Here is a 21,058-nt window from a genome sequence, read left to right as displayed (position 1 = left end):
GCATTTATTTAATATATTTTATTGATTATGCTCTTACAGTTGTCCCAATTTTTCCCCTTTTAAGAAGCCCCCAGTGAGGCCTCTGGTCTGATCCCTTTGAGTAGCTCCAAGCTTGACTATGGGCAGAGAAACTAGCTGAGGGGAAGGAGGTTCTGCAGGGCGTCAATAAAGCCAGTAGGAGGGACTGAGTAAATAGTGAACTTGATTTTTTTTCAACAAAACAAAGAATAAATCCCTTCTCCAAGAACCATTACAGTAAGCCTTCCACTCAACGTAACTCAACGTACTAGTTACTTATGTACTTATGTGATGACTTACGTGGTCACAAAGCATAATTACAGAGTTCACCAAACATTTACAACCTGCGGAGAATATAATGAAGGGTCTGGAAATTGTCTAAACTCAATTCATATCTTTGCATTTTGATCCTCATAATAGCAGCTTATTTTTGTAATCAAAGGAAAATTCAACTTGGTATAAAATAACAGACTTATTTGTGGATATTTTAAATGAGCGTTGCATTTCAATCTCAGGCACAGCGACTGTGATTCCAGTTTCTTGTGCAGCAGCAGCTGTAATTTAATGAAAGACATCCGAACTCCCTTCAGCTCCCCAGAGACCGAACTCCCAGGGTGAGCTGCGTTTGCAGACAGATAAAATACATGAGAGGAACTGAGCTGCTTTTCTAACTAAAGAAAACTATCATGTTCGCTATTATTTGTACAGTTTATGGTAACAGTGGGCAAAGAGATGAGCATAGTTCAGAATAAAAAACAACTTTATTACAGAGCTTAGAAGAAAACTGGAAAATGCCTTTGTCGTGTGGCTGCTTTTACTCAGAGGTGTTTTAAGCCACGTGACATGAGACTCACCTTTTACGCACAGGCGCACTGTGCTTGAGGAAAAAGTGCCAGCGATTTGTTAGCAATTCCTTTACCAGAGGGTTTTTAAGGAGAGGAAATGAGAGCTAAATTTCCTAACTGAAGTGACAGGAAGAATTTAGGTAAGCAGAAAATAATGATCTAAATTGGAAAGAGGCCAAGACACTACGGTTAAAACCTCTGGTCTTGTCATGGCTTCTCAGCAACAGCCCCATTATATCCTGAAAAGTGACTCTAAAAATAACACTTGGAATCCCAGACCTTTTTGACTATCACAAAATCACATTTTCTCATTCTCTGTGTCCAAAGATCACTTTCTCAGCTTTTCTTAGAGCTCAGCTGTAAAAGACTTGAGGAGTACAGCATTGAAGGTTATACATATTCATCACCCAGATTAGAATTTATTGATTCATTAATATAAGACCTCAGTAAAACAGGTACCTATTGAGCACTTACTAAATGTTGGGCCTGGCCCATTCTTGACATTGGGGACGCAGCAGTGAAAAAAAACATTGCACTCCTGTGGAGGGAGGAAGACAAATGAGTCTATGGTATGGAGACAATGGCCAGAGCTATGAAGGAAAATAAAGCAGGATAAGGAGTAAGGAAGTCCAGAGGGTGGGTGGGGGGCAGGGGTGAGATGGGTAAGCTCCCCCTAGGTGATATTCCAGCAGAGACCTGAGAAGGTGTGAAGGAGAAAACACTGCCTGTAACTGAGGAAATAGTATGTTCCAGGCAAAAGGAACAGCACAGGCAAAGTCCCTGAGATTAGATGGAAATGCAAGGAGGAAAAAGGGGCTAAAGACAGAAAGGAGAAAGCAAATAAAGATCAGTTCTTGTGGGGCCTTATAAGCCTTCGAGGGTTTTGAGTGGTAGAGTGACATGATCTGATTTACATTTTAATAACATTTCTCCAGCAGCTATTTTGAGACTAGACTGAAAGGGTCAAGGCCACAGCAGAGAAACTAGTTAGGGGAGAAATGACATTGGCCTTGATCATGCTGTAGTCATGGTCGTGGTGAAAAGCAGCGAGATTCTAGATATAAGAGTATTTGTTAATGGATCCATGCAGGACGTGTGAGGAAGGCATTCATGGTCTCAGCGACTTGAAAAAATGGCGGGTGAAGGTTGACGTCTGGATTAGGACTTAAGTTTGTGATACCGTTAGATATTTATTTCATAGGAGAGAAAGGTCTATAGAAAGCAGCTCAGATCTTCTGAATAGGTGCAGAGGCACAATGGCAAGGCAGGCTGATTCCTCTTTAAGCAGAGGGCAGCTGAAGAAAATTCAATCTGAGCTACAAAGATTTTTTTTATACTGGTGTCATCTTTTACTGAAAAAAAAAAAGCCCAATCATATTTTCACACTCATATGTACTGGAAACTATTTATTTGAAACCTCAACTCCAAGAAGCCAAGATTTCCTGTGCAAAAAGTATTGACTCTAAAAACATACCCACTTGAAGTAAAAAAATCAGAGAACAGCTTCGAGAAGTGGAAGCAGAACGAAGGCTTGCTCGAAGGCAGGAGTCCCCTCTGTGTGAGAGCTGGTGCCATGCGGGGAGCATAGAAAGTTCGAAGTTGGTCCGATTGCCTGGATTAAATGTTTGGCTAAGTGATTTTTTTTCTGAAGAAACTGATTGTAAGTGCTATAAGAACCTAGGAATTTAGAACATACTCAAGAATCTCTTAGGATAAATAGTCCTAAGTGAGCTATATATACTAGATACAGTTGTAACTTTTATCCCGGTCAGACCAAGACTTGTCAGATGTTCATAAAATAAGCACAACACCCTGCATGCTGAACTCTGTCAGTGAGCTACTTTTCTAATATGTTGTGCACCTTTCTGCTTTCACCTTTCCGCTTACCACGAGTACTCATGTTTGTTGCCAAATTGCTTTATACTCGGCATAATAATAAATTACACGAACCAATGAAATATGTTTGTGGAAAGAAAAAGGTTGTTTCTCTAGTTGAATATTTTGGGAAGTTTTCTTTAAAGGCAAGTGGCTAAAATGTTTTTTAAAAACTCCATGTGAACAAGACAACTAAATAGTTAGGGAAAGAAGCCATACTCGTTCTCCACTCCCATTGCTTCACGAGTGTGTTTGAAGTCTCAGTTCTACTCTCAAAAACCAAACTGGGTAGTATTTAAGACAATGCATTGTGGGTAAGGTGTGCACAGAAAACACATTGACCCCAATCAAAAGACCCATACTTAATGAAAACACTCCAGCCCCAACATTAAAAGACTGACCAACAACTTAATCACATTTATATGTTTCAAGTTAAAATAAAGTGTTTAAGGCATGCATATGTTATTTTTAAAAAATGATGAATTATGCCCTGGCCAGGTGGCTTACTTCTTTGGAGCACTGTCCTATACACCAAAAGGTCGAGGGCTCAATTCCCAGTCAGGTCACATACCTAGGTTGAGGGTTCAATCCCTGGCTGGGGTGCGAACGGAAGGCAACCAATCAGTATTCCTCTCTCACGTTGATGTTTTCCTCTTGCCCTCACCCCTTCCTCTCTCTCTCAAATTAATAAACACATCCTTGGGCAAGGATTAAAAAACAATGACAACTTGCTTTAGCTGACCTTTGTGATACACTGGCCAGGGAAACAGCAGCTAAGAGGACAGTGAGCATGTTGTGGGCGCCACGATTCCAGGATGCTAAGCCGTGTCGCAGTGGAGCGGCGCTGTGCGTGTCACAGACATCATTTCAGGCACTCTGGGAGCTGTTTGCATTCCTCCCTGGACCTGAGTTCACACGTGAATGCTGCCACCATTTCCACCTGAAGAAATTACATCTGTGTGTATTCTGCATAAATCCTGTCACTTTGATGTGCTCTGTTAAGGATGATAACACACTCGGAAGGGCAGGAACAAAATAGTGGTGGTGGGGAAAATGCTGTCAGTGCCAAAGGAACTGAATACTATGATCTGGATTAATACAGGTATTTTATGTCTTAAAATCAGGAAGTAGGCAAGATCGTCCACATATATATGTACTTAGTTTAAAAATTTTTAAAGATTTTATTTATTTTTAGAGAGAGGAAAAGGGAAGGAGAAAGAGGGGGAGCGAGAGATCAATGTGAGATGATCGGCTGCCTCTCACATGTGCCCCAAATGGGGACTGAACTCCCAACCCAGGCATGTGCCCTGACCAGGAATCAAACCAATGACCCTTCGCTTTGTGGGGCAATGCTCAACCAACTGAGCTGCACTGGTCAGGGCAGAAAAATGTTTTCAGTATCTTCTCCAAGTGTCAATCCACCAACAGGACATGCTCTAATAATATGGCTGTCTAGTTTGGATAGTGAGATTCATATTTATACATTATACCATTAATGAAATATAAAATTCCTAGTAACAGTTCCCAGAAACTGAAACATTTCATTTCTTCCATAAGAACAGGCTTAAAGAGCACTGAGTTTGAATTGAAAATCCAGTACAGAATCACTTTATAGTCCTTCCTTGTTTGGCTAGCTAGTCTTAAATTTCAGTGGGAATGATACTAGGGAAAAAAAAATCTTATCTTCAAGTATATACTCCCTGCCTCAAATATACACATATATACTACCTACGGATGAGTACAGATTTCAGAACGTGATTCTTAAACAAAATACACCAAGGCTGACCACAATCAAACCATTGGAGACAAAACAGTCATGGGATTTACTGAATGGAGCTGTCCTCCAGGACCTGTGTGCTCAGGGCAGGTTGGAGTGTGCAGCATCACACAGAAAGCAGCCTGAGTTTTATGCAGGGCTCTGGCCAAGCCTGCTGTGGAGTCTTAGGTGAGTTCCTTTAACTCCTTGACTTCATCTCCTCATCTGAAAAATGAGGTGGTGAGAAGCTCTTCCTAAGCTCCATTTCCATCTCTCAAATTCTGTGACCCTGTGATTGTAACAGCTAACACACACTGAAGCTTTCAAGAGAGAGGCAGTGCACAAAGCGCTTTCCATGTAATAACTCATGATCCTCACAACAACCCTAAGAGCAAATGCGGTGGCATTGTCCCCCCTTACAGACCCAGAAAGTGAGGCACAGAGGCCATCTGCGTGTCTAAGTTACACAGCTGAAGAGCAAGGATTTGGGCCCAGGCAACCTGGCCACAGAGCCCAGATTCTTAAGCTCACACCTAGGCATACTGTTTTCTGTTACATGACGAGTTGACAAATGCCAGGAAACAGGTCTACAGAAGTGTGTCATTTTGCAAAATTTTAGGTGGCTAAATATCTGTATGTGTTTAACAAACCTTTAAATTTTTTTTTGTGGGCGGTCAACATGGACTTCTAGGACTGCATGTTGCTATGGTAAATAGCAACTAAAAAGACTTCTTCAGTACATGTGCAGGCATGGACCAGAAGTGGCAGGAAAATGTTTGTTTAGATCAGCAGGGTTCAGAAACCATTCAAACTAGATGTTGATCTAAGCAAAGTAATAAAAGAACTTGAAGGAACTGCAGAATCTATTCTCCCCAAACAAGGTGACCTGGAACAACAGCACAAAGCCAACAAAGCCACCACAAGGACAGAAGCAAAGGCTCTCAGGTCACATGGAGAATCCCTTTCTGTCTCCACAGCCAAGAGGCTAGAAGCTTCTCAGAATTCACTGCACGTATGAGTCACCGGGGCGGGGGTCTTGTTAAAAATGAAGATTCTGGATCAATGGGTCTGGTGGGGCTTGAATGAAGCCTCTGCTACTAGACTGTGGACCACACTCTGAGTGAGGGTAGAAGAGCCTTCCTTGCCTTGGAATCTTCAGAACTCAACTCTGCCACCAATTAACTCTGGACCCAGAGTTAAGTCTTCTAGTTTCTGTTTCCTATGGTGATCTTACGTACATTCCCTTCTAGCTCTAAACTTTGATATATATAATGATGGCCTTTGTTATTCAACCCTGAACTGGGTTTCTACTTGCAACATTAACGGAAAGATGAAAGGCCTCCTGCATCTCCCAAACTGGTCTCTGTAGTGGGGCAGCAGAAGCTGAGGCCTCGTCACTGATGTTACAGAAGGATAATGAGAGCTTTGTTCAGGAGTAAAACCACCCTGAAAACAAATAAATTGTCAAAAAATAATTTAAATTTGAAGCTTTCTACTTCACTGGCCAAAATCTCTTTGAGAGAGACTTGCTTGCCAGGGCAATGGTATCCTGGCTATGGTATTAAAAGGTGGATCATAACCCAATACTCTCATAATTTATTGGGGGTGAGACTGGATATCTTGACGAATTAGACCTGTGCTGTTCACAGTGGCAGCCACCTGCCACAGCTATTGAGTACTTGAAATGTGGCTAGTCTAAATTGAGAACACACTACAGATTTCAAGGACTGAGTATGAACAGAAGAATGTAAAATATGTCACAGGTAAATTTTATATTGGTTTCATGTTAAAATGATAATAGTTTGGATGCATTGGGCTAAATAAATTATTTCATTAAAATTAACTTCACTGCTCCTTTTCACTTTTTTAATGTAGCTGCTAAATAAATTTAAATGCAATGTGTTGCCTGCATTATAGTTCTACTAGGCAGTGCTGATCCAGCCCCTGGCTACTTAGGCTGTGGTTCTCAGACCAGCAGCATCCACTGGTAGCTCCATACAAAGGGAGAATTTTGTCCCCACCTCAGACCTATTGAACCAAAACAGACATTTCAACAAAATCACAGGTGATTCTTGTGCACATTCATGTTTCAGAGGCACAGAGCTAGTTCTCCCTGCAGAAGGCATTTGGGTTGTTGATAAACACAAGTGGCACGATCAAAGGGTATTATTGCACTTTGCTGAATTTTCTACACCAGCATTCCAGCAAGGCAATGGAAATATTTTCTTAAAAATTTAAATTGCTATGCAATTAAACTATATATATATTAAAATTACATTGTACATAAAAATTTACATGTACCACACATATACATATGGAGGAGAAAGGACGGAAGCTGTCGCCCTGAGGCTACCTTAGTTACTTCTAGGTTTTCAGCCACCATGTAAGTGAAACTGATGTTCACCAGATCTATTCCACTGCAGACACAAACTATCCGCCCTTCCAGGTCACTTTCTAATTTTCCAACAGCTTCAAGGGCAGCCAGGATTTTGGGATCCTGTAGAGAGGTATACAAATAGGAGAAAATATGTCAGATCACAGATTATGAAGGAAACATGGTGATAAGAAATCGCATTTAACAAAAAATATGTATATAGACCCATAAAGGCCAATGTTTTCTTTCCATCTAAAATGTCAGATGTTTAGTATTATTCTAAAACTCGTTGAGGTAAATGGTGTAACAGTACATGGCTTGTTTGGTAAGCAAGGTACTGTAATGTTACTGATTTATAAAACGAGGTGTAAGGGTGTTTCTTTACGAAGGACCTGGAATATGGCAACAGGAGGAAAGCCTCTGACTGGAGCCTGACTGTGTCCACAAAGACCGAGGGTCTCTCGTCAAAGGACAGTCTCCAAGGATTCACACAAATAAGCACAGCACTGCCACAACCAGAAACCACAGTTTGAGTAGCCTGGACACAAAGGGTGAGTGTGTTCATCTCCAGAGGCTGTGGCACACTCACTGGGAATGAAGGTGATGTAAGTTTACCCTAATTAGCAAATAAAATAGTGCCTTTGTCCTCCAAAAGAGATCAGGAGGAACCACCAACATACACAGAAATTTTAACTAACACAAATGAGGATCGTTTTAAAAAAAAGAAGTAAGTTTGGAACATAATTTTGTTTTAAACACCTAAAAACCTGCAGGGCTGTTACGGAGAAGTGAACAAACACTGTGCTAGAATATTCTAGAAAAAAATCTTTTAAATTCCTGGCACCATTATGCAAACAACTTCTTATTCAAACAAATCAATCACTGTAAAGAAAGCTGATTAATACGCTATGTCATTTTTTCTTCTCTCAGAGACAAACTGAGCCTTCAAGGTGAACCAAAGTCTGAATTCACAGAGGCACAAATATGGAACTACCAAAGCCATCTACACTTCCACATCAACCACAGACCAGGATACTCGCTGCTTGCTTAAAAAGGGTGGGCGGACTTGCAAGTAACTTCTGAGTTGAGGGAACTGTTTCTTTGATGCTGGTATCATGCAAGGGTCTTTGCTTTCTAGGGTTAATAACATTTCTAATATAATTAAACAATGCAGCCCAAATCACCCCACAGTTACAGAAAAGACTTTCTAAACTCTGTCTGGCCTTCATTCCCAGCTGATGATTTGGGGGCAGTAACTGAGGGCAGTAACCATTTAAACAGTATCCAGGAGACCATTTTCAATCTAAGCAAATCTGCGTTTAGAAAACAGCGAACACCAATCACAGGTACCTTTGGTGTGGCTCCCAACCGAATACTGTTGATGAGGGAGCATTCTAGCACTTGTCCTTCCTGAAAAGAGAGAATAAACAGAGCAGTGAGCCTAAATTCTGCCAGACCTATGGCACAAACAAAGTACTTAGTAAATATTTGTGATGATGAAGGCAATGCTGATTAGAGTAAGGCAGAAGAGGAGGTGAAAACAACCAATAACAATAGTAATCTGGTCCAATCAGAAATAGTAAAGACCTCACACAATACATTTCAAACACACACACGTGAATGCAACTCTGAATAATTATTTATAACATGTTTATAAAATGTTACTTTTTTATAATGTTAATGCACATATATCATTAAATATATGGGTGTACATGAAGTATTAAGTGGGAATAATGATAATTTATATATAACCCTAATTCTACTTTCCTTAAATTCAGCTCACAGGTTCATTAAACATGTACATTGTGCCATGCATTAAGATAAATCCTGCAATAAACCAGATGAATGTGCTCTTGCGCACCTCTGAGATTTCAGCTTGAACAGCTCTTTTTCTGGGAAACCTTTCTAACTCCCAAGATTGAATCAGACCTGCCTCCCTTAAGCTCTTGTAACAATCTGACCTTTTCTTTCACAACACTCAATGACTTCTACCTTCTTTTTATGGTGCCTGACTCTGTCTGGAATCTGTGAGGGCTAGGGTTATGTCCTTGATCGCCACTGTACGCCCAATGGCTGGCACTGGAAGCACATTCCTAAAAACCTTGGATGAATGAATAAGCAAAGGTCCATGCTCTCAATACACACTTGTCTACTCGTTAAGAAATAAAATAGTTTAACCTAGAAAGCAGGGAAGAACAGCTTGCTGTTCCCGGGCCATACCTTGCCTTCACTTTTCCAGGTTAGAAAGAAGCCAAATTCATCCACTTTGAAGAGGCAGTTGGGTTCAAACAGAAAGGATTCCTGTTAAGAAGAAATGTGTTGATCTGCATGACTCATACCATCCTGAACCCCATAAAAATGCAAATAACTTTTAGCCTTTAAGCAAAAGAAAATGAGAAATCACCCTTTGTATGACCATATTTCTTCCTATTATGTTATAGAATGTGTTCGTTTTGAAAACTTTTTCATTCATATTTGTACTGAGATGAGAGACATCAATTTTATGCAGCATCCTCCTCTAAGGTAGCTTTAGGAACAAAATATACTCATGTCCTGAAGGTCACATAGAAGAAAGTTTCTCTAAGACCTTGGAAGAAGAGCTCCCAGAAGGGAGGACTTCCAGCTTCCAGCCCGCTGGTCTCCCACCAGCGGACTCACTGCCAGTAACTAACATAATGTCGAAAATCAGATTGTCTTCTTAATGTCATTAATTTTTTTTGGTTGGGTGGTTCTACACAATTCAGTATTCAGCCGTCTACTCAGAAAACCATCGAGACTTTCGCTTTTATATCCAACCTCGTTTGGTGTCCTGTAAACCAGGACTTGACCAGCACTGTGAGCTGGTGAAGTGCGGTCCCTGGACCAGCAGCATCAACATCACCTGGGAGCTTGACTGCACTGTAGGGCCTAGGACCTCAGCTCAGAAGGACTGAATCAGTCTCTGGAGTGAGGCTCAGAAATCTGTCCCAACAAGTCCTGCGGGTGATTTTGATGCACAATAAAGCTTGAGAACCACTGCTGTCGATGTTGATACCATAAACTCTGGTGAATACTACAGAATTAAAATTTAAATCCAGAAGGAATGCTAGCCAAATACAAGAGTCCCAGAGCAGCTATGTCGTACCTGCCAAAGGATTCCTGGTTTTTAGCAAGAAAACACCATTGTGATTAATAACACCAGGAAAATTCTGTGTCAATGAGAGAAAAGGGGTGTTCAGGGAATGAACCCAGATGCCCTCTGCCTTGACTTGTCACCCGTGTGTCAACAAATCCACAGTCTTCTCATGATCCAAAACCTTGTCCTAGATGATTACAACTCCAGCAGTAAGGAACCTGTCTGGCAAACACAGTGGCTTAAAACAAAGGGTATTTATAAGACCAAGATTTTTAAAGGCAGTCCAGACTCTTAGCTTCAACTGTTAAAATGTTTCTTTCTAAATTCCAGGAAAGCAGCAAACATGCATTAAAGCAAATCCAATGTCAAGACTCTGGGCCACCATAAAGTGACAGACCTGAGAGTCCTGGAAGCCATAAAAAAAGCTTGCCTTGCCATTTGTTTGGGTGGTTTTCTGATGGGGGTACATATTTCCTCTGTACCAGGCATGCACTAGGCACTGCAGTCATGGCAATAAATAAGACAAAGGAAGGGGCATGGTGTGCCATTCGTCTACAGAATCCAAACCCAGTTCTGACATTTATTTATCATTTACCTTCCTCTATAAAGGCCCTTTCTAAACCTCAGAATCCTTGTTCAATAAATGGAAGAATTTACATTTGCCTTTCAGGCTTGTTGTGGGAATTCAATGAGAAGGTAAGTGTACTTAGTATACACAGTTACAATGCAACAAGGAGTAGCAAATTACCAACAGTACAAAATTCCCAGTATATAGTATTTATTTGACCCACACAATGGCTCTTTTGGATGGTTCAATTTCTTAGAAAAGGCTTGACCCAGAAGTTGAGCTTTTAGATGGGTCTTAGAGGATGAGCATAAGTTATCCAGATGAAACAGGAGGCCAGGCGGAGGGAGCAGCGCTGGTAAAGACATGCAGGCTAGTCCTGACACCAAGGACTTCTAAGGAGCTGGTGCTGTTAGAACACCTCAAGGGACTGGCAGGGGATGAGACTGGGCACATAAATACAGCTACCAGGGGGTGCTGAACACCATGTAAAAGGTATTAATCTTGACCCAAAAGGCCATTAGGAATCTTACATCATTGCTGATTGAGAAATGAGAACTACCAACTAATTAGACTATGAGAATGAACACATTTTAGAATACATCCCAAGCCATATTTTAATAGTGCAGTGTTCAAAAGGATGTTCTGAGGTGGCATTTACAGAGGCGGCCCACGATCAATCAGCTGCCATGGTTACTAATTTATGGGCACCCTATCCAAATCTAAATAAAGATTTGAGATGCTCTATGAAATGTACATGATGACTAAGAATGGTTTTCCAACTCATTTTGGGTTGGAACTTTCAGTTCCTTGGCCACCTTAACTGTAATAATGATTTTTTTCTTCTTTCAGTGACCCAGCCAGCACCCCCAGAGCTTATCACCACCACCTCGAAATTTTGATTCCAACATCCCATTCTCAGACTGTGTCAGGTGGTCCTCCCAGCTGCTGCCATTCTCCCATATCTGACTTCTTTGCAGCTTCCTATTCATTAGCTCCACCAATCCCTTACTTACCCGCCGGACCTCTCCTTTACTTCCCTCTCTGTCCAGCTTATTTCCATGGACCGACATTACAGTCACTTCTTCATAGACGCCCTCAACACCCCGGTCTCATTTTCTGTTTTCTTGACCAAAAAACTAAGAGTCTATCCTATCCATATTTTATCACTGAACTTGATAAGAAAATCACAAAACTGAATTGTCTGGCTGTTAGTTTAAATTCAAGATTACAGCACTGGGAATATAGTCAATACAGTGTAGTAACTCTCTGGGTAGTGTCGAGGGGGTACCAGACCTATCAAGGGGATCACTTCATAAGTTCTACAAATGACTAACCATGATGCTATACACCTGAAACTAATTTAATTTTAAATGTCAACGGTAATGAAAAAATAAAAAATAATTAATTTAAAAAATAAGTTTGAGATTACAGACTTGAAATAGATAGTCAACAAAGGCTTTCTACCTTTCAACTCTTTCTGAAAAGGTTCCCCACTCTTTGAAAGGATTATTTCATTACTTCTCAAACCTCTTTCCTCCCAGCCAGTTTCTGGGCTTAAATGAATAAAGGAAACCCATCAGATGAGAACCTCTCTCCTTACCTGCTAGTGAAGCACATTTTCTCCCATCAAAGGTTAATCCCCCCACTTCTGCTCCAGATTTGGTCCTCTTCCAGATTCCATACCCTTTCACCTACACAAGGACTTCAGTCCTTTATCACCACCCAACACACATCATTTTTTCCTTTATTAGATCATTCTTGTCAGCACACAAATATATTCTAGTTCCCACTTCCTCCTCCATTTACTTCTTCACATCTCTAATACCTGTGAGGGCAGAGCATCTTGAAAAGTGTGTCTACATTCACAGTCTCCACTCCCTCTCTTCTATACTGTCTTTGACCAATTCCTTCTGCCTATCACCCTCTAAAACTTCTCTAGCCTGGTTCACCGTGACTTCCCTGAAACCAAATGCAGTGTGTACTTTACTCTCTTATCTGATTTGATCTCCAAGGGGTTGACTATTCCCTCCTTCTTGAACTACTCCAATTTGATACCCTGATTGTGTTCCAGCTCTTACTATCTTTTCCTTCCATACGCAACATCTACATGTTCCCTACACAACATCTACATGTTCCCTGAGACTTGGTTCTGGGAATGCTCATTTCCAGTGTGGTCTTAGATCTCATTTAGCCCCATGGCTGCTTGTTGATGACTTCCAAATTTATGATAGCATACAAGTCCTCTCTGAGTCCCTAATTCAGATATCTAACTTTTTACTTGACATGCCTACTCAGATGTTTCAAAAGTAACATGTTTATAACTGAATTCTTTATTCCTTCTCTCTCCTCTCAAGCCTCTCCATCACAAGACTGTTTTGTGGTAGAAGAGAGTATAGGAGGAATAAATGGTGATGGCGGGAGACTTAACCTGGGGTGATGAGCACGCCATATAATGTACAGATGATGCATTATAGAATTGCATATGTGAAACCTATATATTTTTATGAACTAATGTCACCCAAATAAATTCAATAAAAATGTTTTAAAATGACTTTCTTAGGTCAATAAATATCACTAGTATCTATCTGTGTATTGAAACTAAGAGTCATCCTTGACTTTCCTTCATTTTTCCCTTACACTTCTATTAACAAGTCTACTTCCATAATTTTTTTCATAGATATTTTACTCCCTCTCCACCACCAAAACCTTGGTGCAAATCATCATTAGCTCTCTCCTGTATTGATTTTTGCACTTATACTCTTTCTACAGCAGCCAGATTGATTCTTTAAACTTTTAATTAGTTCAGTAATACTATTCTATGAATTCCCATCGTATTTAGGATAAAATCCCAACTCCTTTCCATGGCCTAAAAGCTTCTTCATAATATGGGTCCTAGAGAGCCTATCTCGTGCTTTCTGATCTTTGTTCACTATAATCATCAGGGCTCTTCTCCTTGAACTTCTCAAGCTCTTTCTAGTCTCGAAGCCTTTGCACTTGCAGTTCCTCTAGTCCAGAAGTCTGTTCCTACTGCCGTTAGCATTAGCTGGCTCCTCTTTATCCTATAGCCTCGCCTCAATTATCCCCACTTCAGAAGAGCTTTCTCTGACCTCCTTAAGAGGTCTCTCATTTTAGTTTCTATTGTAATAGAGACTAAATCAGTACCCTGATTGCTTTCTTGCCTGTACTGAACACAGTCTGTAAATATCTCATTTCTTTGTTTATTGATTTATCGTCTGGCTCCCACACCATAGCATAACCTCTTTGAGGGCACAATCCTTGAAACTTTCTTGTGCAAATGTATTCCAAGTACCTAGCATATCAAAAGCACACTAAAACTAAATGCATGCAGTAAGAAATAAAATGAATATTTTTTGAATAAAATATTTTGTAGCAGGCCAGAATGTAAAGCATAAAGAGGAAGTTACTCAATTTGAGGGCATTGTACCAGGCCCAGAGCCCAACAGGGTTAGTCCTTGGAGGGCTGCCAAGGACAGACGTATGAACACAAGAACAATTTGTTGAGGCTATCGCCTGGAGGAAGGGGCACCAGTTTCAAATTCATACAAGCTCATTTGGGGTTGGATGTAGCTTTGAGGCATCTCCTGGGAATCCCTGTTTGGCTGGGAACACTGTTTGAATGCCTTTGCAAAGAAATCATTTTTGAAATGGGATAAGAACTCTGGGCAAGGAGAAGAAAAATAAGGCAAAGTAGCAAAATAAGGATAGAGTAAAAGCTTTCAGAAATGTTTGTCATAAGGTCCTACAGAGTAAAAATAGGATGCCAATTTGGTTTCAGACTTTCGAGCAACAAAAACAAAAGGAGGAAAAATATCATTTACCAGGTGCCCATACAGTTCATAGATGAAACATATCAGATGTTAGGAGAGGCAACTGCTGGAATAGAAATTCTCCAGTGAGACCTCTAAGAAGCTCTGAGCAATTTCCAATGAAGCCCACAATGAGCTTGTCAACTATGACTGGAAGATTCTCAGACCAAATGTATTCAAACTACGTAGAAAACCAGAGAGCAGATCTGAGGGTATGTGGTAATCAGCTGAAAGGAACTGAAACCCCACCTGCTTTGGTTTCTCTCCACCCCTGACTAACAGAAGGATCTGACCATCTAGTGAACAAAGGCACACCTTCTCTTGTGCTTTTTTTTTTCTTAACCTAGCAGCAGTTTTAAATTTCACACGGATACCTACTGATGAGAACTTAGGCTGTGGCCCTGTGACCAGACTGAGGCAGTAAATTCCTTTGTCTGGAAAATTTTCCTCCAGATGTGGCTGGCAGGGGAGAGCAAGAAAGGGGGCTGGGCTCTTTCTCCTTTGCAAATCTGCTTGTTTTCCAGTTAACAAATGGTAATTGAAACCTCTGGTTAAGTAAACAAACCATAACAGAACTTCTTCCAGGGAGCTCAGAATCTCAATTCTCAGATGACTCAGTTAAAATTCATCACAGTCAGACTTTATTTTTTAATGTTTATTATTTATCTATTTTAAAATATGTTTTATTGATTGTGCTATATTCAGTTGTCCCAATTTCCCCCTTCCACCTGGTACCCCCATTCCCTCCAGCAATCCACCCCTTAGTTCATGTCTGTGGGCTATATATATAAGTTCTTCAGCTTCTCCATTTTCTATATTTTCTTAAGATCCCCCTCTCTATTTCGTACCTACCGATTTGTGCTTTTTAAAAAAGATTACTTACTTACTTATTTATTTTGAGAAAGAGGGGAAGGGAGAGAGAAAGACAGGGAAAGAAACATCAATGTGTGAGAGAAACAATTGGTTGCCTCTCACATACCTCCATCTGGGGACCTGGCCTGCAACCCAGGCATGTGCCCTGACCAGAAATCGAAACCACAACATTTTGGGTCGCACCTGCATTCAATCCACTGAGTCACACCAGCCAGGACCCAATTTGTACTTCTTAATCCTTGCATATTTTCCCACATTGTCCCCCGCCCCCTCCCAGTTGATAATCCTCTAAATGATTTCCACATCTATGATTCTGTTACTGTTCTGCTTGTTCCCTTAACTTGTTTTGTACAGTCGTTTGGTGATAGTTGTGAATTTATTGCCTCTTTAGTGTTCATAGTTTTGATATTCTTTTTCTTATGTAATTCCTTTTAGCATTTCATATAATAATGGCTTGGTGATGATGAACTCCTTTAGCTTTACCTTCTCTGTGAAGCACTTTATCTGCCCTTCCATGCTAAATGATAGCTTTGCTGGAGAGAGTAATCTGGGTTGTAGGTCCTTGCTTTTCACCACTTTGAATACTTCTTGCCAGTCCCTTCATGCTTGCATAGTTTCTTTTAAGAAATTAGCTGACAGTCTTATGGGAACTCCTTTGTAGGTAACTCTCTGCTTTTTTCTTGCTGCTTTTAAGATTCTCTCTTTATCTTTAACCTTTGGCATTTTAAATATGATGTATCTTGGTGTGGTCCTCTTTGGGTCCAACTTGTTTGCAATTCTCTGTACTTCCTGGGATTGTATGTCTATTTCCTTCACCATGTTAGAGAAGTTTCCTTTCATTATTTTTTCAAATAAGTTTTCGATTTCTTGTCCTTCCTCTTCTCCTTCTGGCACCCCTGTGACTTGGATGTTGTGACATATGGCCATGTCCCAGGGGCTCCTTAGTCTATCCTTGTTTTTTTTTTAATTCTTTCTTTTTGCTGTTCTGATTGAATGTTTTTTTTCCTTATGTTCCAAATTGTTGTTGTTGTTTTTGATTCTCAGTTTCATCCCCTCCACTGTTGGTTCCCTGCAGATTTTTTCTTTATTTCATTTAATGTAGTCATCATTTCTGCCTGGGTCTTTTTTATACTGTTGAAGTACTTAATGACTTCTTTGAGCATCCTGATAACCAGTGTTTTTAACTCTGCATCTGATAGGTTGGTTATCTTCATTTCATTTGGTTCTTTTCCTGGAGTTTTGTTCTGTTCTTTCATTTGGGCCATATTTCTTTGTGTCCTTAATTTCGCAGCCTCCCTGTGTTTGTTTCTGCGTATTAGGTAGAGCTGCTTTGACTCCCTGTCTTAGCAGTGTGGTCCACTGTAGAAAAGCACACCTGTAAGTTGTATGGGGCAGCGCTTTAGGTAATGGCCAGGGCAGGGTAACCCATGTCACTGCTCTGGGTTCTGTGTGGGAGAGCTTGAAGGGGGGACATTGTTTCTGCCTGGCCTCTGGAGATTTGCCCGGGAGGAAGCTGTCTCCCGGCACTTGCCCTGTTGCCAGTCACTTTACTTTCTTCCCATATGCCACCAGTGTCCTTCTGGCTGTTGCCCTGGTGCTGAACCCAGAGAAGGTGGGTCTGTGTAAGTCCTAAGACCCTTGCAGGTCCTTTAAAAGGAGTCTCCTGAGAATCCTGCATTTCTTCCGCTGCCCCAATCCCCACTGGCTTTTACAGCCAGAAGTTATGGAGACTTATCTTCTTGGTGGTCTGGCATGGGGCTGGGATCTCTCACTCCCGAGGCATCCCTCCTGATTTTTAGCCAGCACACATGAATGTGGGACTACTTGTTCCACATCCCTGTGCCTCTTCACACCCCTCTGCGCCACTGTGCCTCTCCACATCTCCTCTCCTCCTACCCATCTGGATGCATGTGGCTTAGTTTCTTGGTTGCCAGTTTTCCATACAGCTCAATTTTCTGACAAATTTGGGTGATATTTGTTTTGTAGTCTAGCTATATTTTTTGCTATAGTTGTTCAAGGAAGCAAAGCCTATTTATCTATGCCTCCATCTTGACTGGAAGTTCCCTGAAGTCACATTTTATAGCCTAAGAACTAGTTAACTCATCCAGCCCAACCCAACTCTTGCCTTAGACCATGAGGACAAAGAAGACAAAAGGGACAGGAGCTTCTTTTGTGAAACTATGGACAAGGTGGGGGTCCAGGGAGTGTTTTGTTTGAGAGAGGCTAGAAAATTACTTCTGCTGGACTCACTGTAGCTAGAAGCTCTTTATGCCTCTAGGATCCCTGCTCTGAGGGATTCGTGCCACTGTGGGATTCCTGAGACACTTCCCCTAATACATGCTACTTCAACATTATTCAATATCATAATCTAACTTTCAAAGATTCAAGTTACTTTCAAAATGACAGATTAATTTTTTCCCTTTATTTCAATTTTTTAAACATTTGGTTAAATAAAATTTCATCCCATTTCTTCCTATTAGGAATGGCAGAGGACCTGGCAAATGGAATATGCTGATTGAAGAGAAGGAAAGTATTTGGGTGGGGTTTCTAGGTAAGTAATTGATTTTATTTTAATCTTGGTTTGTGGGTATTTCTTACCTTTTCTCTCTCACCATTACCCACATTAATTGTGGGTGACTATAACTTTCTGCAGCATCATCACATAAGGGATGGTCAAACTTAACAGTGGGCTAGGGATGGGGATTTTGGACTAGCTAGCAAATGCATTAACTCTACTTTATTTAAACATTAGTTGTTCAGAAGCTCTGTTGTGCTTGTAACTGCCCAGGTAGATTAGGATATAGAGAGAACTGAAATGAGTGAGGATTTCCACAGTCCATCATGACACTTCTACTTTCTGAGTGAGAGGACCCTCAAAGGGACACTAGGGCCCAGACTTTGTCATTTATAGTTCATGGGTTCAAATGCCAGCCTCCTCGCCAGGCATCTTCTGAAGAATCTTGGAGTGGTGCCATTTAATCTCACCACGCTTCATTTATTCCCATCTGTAAACTCAGAAAAGTGATACCAACCTCACAGGGCTATCAAAATTGAGGAACCCTAAGTAAGTACCTGGTACAATGTAAATGCTCAGTAAATGTGGTAGTTATGAGAAAACAACCCAAATATTATTTGAGGGCTATTGTGCCAGGCATTTCACAAATACTATCTCAAATAAATCTAATGGCAACTCTGCAAGATTTTAGATCAGATCAACAATGTCCAATAGATTTTCCACAATGATGTAAATATGCCAGATGGGCACAGCCCAACATGGTAGCTATGAGAGCCACATGGGGCTGATGATGCACTTGAAATATGGCTAGTGCAACAGATGGGATGAATTTTTAATTTTCATTCATTTTCATTTTAATAGTCACATGTGGTTAGTCAATACCATATTAGACAATGGAGTTTTAGAGATTTTAAAAAATGCTTGAAGGGCAGTAAATTCTTTAAAGTGAGAGTTGATAAGTAACACTGGGATTTAAAGTGATTTCTCTGATTCCAAAGCCTTTGTCTGTTCTATGCTGTTGACCTTGACTAAGCAGGTCCCCCTCAGCCTGCCACCAACAGGTTTTTGAATTGTCAATAAATAAACACTGCTTTGGCAGCCTCCACCTTTAGGTAAACAAGGGGCTCACACTCCTTGTTTCCTGGTTTGATAAGAACTAGGAGGAGGAGAAAAGGACCTTGTCAAGGTTGGGGAGAGACAAGTGAAGTCTGAGTTAGGAAAGGGCTACCAAGGGTCTTATCAAGTATCAGTAACATCATAAATCACTACCACCAAACCAGATGAGCCTAGGTGTGGCCTTAAGACTGGGAAGGCAGGTGGTGTCTGGAGAGAGTTACCCTACAGATCCCAGAGCTCCTGCTTTTATTAGATCCTGGAAGCTAACAGCCCAAGTGTGGCCTCTTTGTTTTAGCTCTTTATTCCAGAGGAATTGGGTGTTCAGCAGATCTTTTTGGGTTCTGTACACAAACTTTCCTGTCAGAATCACAACATTTTCTTTCCAACTTAAAACTAAAGCCCTTGCTGATGACATTCTGCTGTCAGAATGATTTATGGACTGCTAGAACAAATGGGTCATTAAGTTGTTTTTTCCCTCCTGGGTCTGGTTTCCCCTTGGAAGGATCCAGAACATTCATTCCATTTGCTAATTTCCCTTCTATTTATAGGCCCCGTGAGATGACTGACACTGGGCTCCTTAGCTTACGTTCTGTAGAGAACAGCAGGATACTGGCCATGGCCATTGCATCATGGCCCTTGTTATTCGCTATTTACCTCGGGAAGAAATCTATCACATGATGGAGGAGCATTGGCAACTCCTGCATTTCTATCCTTTGCCTTTGATTCTTTGCACAACGGTCCCTATTGGGTTAAGCTGTTTACATTTAATACAGATTTTCCTCCTATATGTTGTTCAATCAGAACCCACCAGGGATTCCAGTTCCAGTTCTAGCCTCCTGAGGAGCAACTCGAAGGCCTGTTTCTGTACCACTACGCCATCAGCTGTTACCAGCCAGGGTGCTGGGCACTGCTCTGAGCACTCTGCACACATCAACTTATTAACCTCCCAACATTCCTGTGAAGGACATACTGTTATTATTCCCATTTTACAGACTGGGTCATTGCAGAACAGAAATCAGTGGTCTTGCCCAGTAGCTGGTGGGGCAGAACTGGGATTGTTGGCTACGCGGTAGCACACACTTGGCTCACATCCACGCTTAGGCCCGTAAGTGAGAGTAATATAGTGAGGCCACGGGCCCAGGTAACTGCTCAGCAGCTGCATCTGAAGGACACTTTGCTGCTCTCCTTGTCACCGAATGCCAGTACCTATCAACAGGATCAGAAGGGCTTCGGAAAAGTTTTAGTTCTAATTGCCACATTTCTTGAGGATTCCCTTAACTGTGCAGACTGTATTAATTACCAGGTTGTTAGGAGTGGTGTGCTCCACTACCTCATAAACCATATCAGAATTTTTTCTCAAATCCTAGTACCAAGAGAAAGTGTTTTTTCTGACCTGGTTACTTTACTTGCAACCTAACAGATACAGCGAATCCTGACCCCCTCTCTCTCTCCTGCACTGCTTTGCTGCCAGGGTCACAAGCAGCTAATCCGCAGCTCACTTATTTCAAATTCATGGGATTTTTTTGCTACCCATTGAGAAGCTGCCTGCTAATCTTGCCTGTAATTTGATGTGCTTTCCCATTGTTTTTCTCATTTCAATCTATATCCCTGTTGCATTCCTTGTATCTAGTGGTACATATTTCTGCATTACAGCTTCCTTTGGGCTGTGGAAGAAACATATGTAAATAAACACAAAAATCCATTTGATGAACACCAGAAATTACTGGGCATTTTACATGATTTTAAGGGCCAGACACACCTGATCCAGATGTGGCCAACACCGGCTCATCTGAGCTCCGTTTCCTCATCTCCAAAAGCAAGAATCACAACAACAATAACAGTTATCTCAAAGGTTATCTCTGAGCACTAGCATCCTTGATGCAAAATCTGAAACCATGAAATTATTAATTTTTAATATAATAGCTGGGTAATAGTAATTATGCTTAATGTTGCTAGTATTGATTGTGATTAAACATCTAGAGAAACAAATGAGGAAAATACCACCATCCCTAACTTTCAGATAAGGAAACTGACCCTAACTGAGGTTAGTGAGTCACACAAGAGGACATATAATGTGGCAGAGCTACATGACACTGTGACAGAAAGAACATTTCTGTATGTGGCTCTTTACAGCGAACATTGGTGCCACTGTGTGCTTATTTCTTCTGATCCAGAA

At 41.0% G+C, this 21,058-nt stretch overlaps 1 protein-coding gene across 9 annotated transcripts in view; it reads right to left on the bottom strand.

Moving 5' to 3' along the window:
• Positions 1-21,058, bottom strand: part of PLCB4 (phospholipase C beta 4) — a 395,438-nt gene that overhangs the window by 127,413 nt on the left and 246,967 nt on the right. For all 9 annotated transcript variants that reach the window (XM_045833066.1, XM_045833064.1, XM_045833065.1 and 6 more), the window contains 3 exons: positions 9,089-9,169; positions 8,219-8,278; positions 6,848-6,991 (listed from right to left, as the gene is read on the bottom strand). In XM_045833066.1, the coding sequence (XP_045689022.1) occupies positions 6,848-6,991; positions 8,219-8,278; positions 9,089-9,169 (285 nt within the window). The remainder of the gene's footprint in view (positions 1-6,847; positions 6,992-8,218; positions 8,279-9,088; positions 9,170-21,058) is intronic.

Source organism: Phyllostomus hastatus, unplaced genomic scaffold (genome assembly GCF_019186645.2).
Source record: "Phyllostomus hastatus isolate PE091 unplaced genomic scaffold, TTU_PhHast_1.1 phas_contig_17, whole genome shotgun sequence".
Lineage (NCBI taxonomy): Eukaryota > Metazoa > Chordata > Mammalia > Chiroptera > Phyllostomidae > Phyllostomus > Phyllostomus hastatus.
This window is presented reverse-complemented; position numbering and strand designations above follow the sequence as displayed.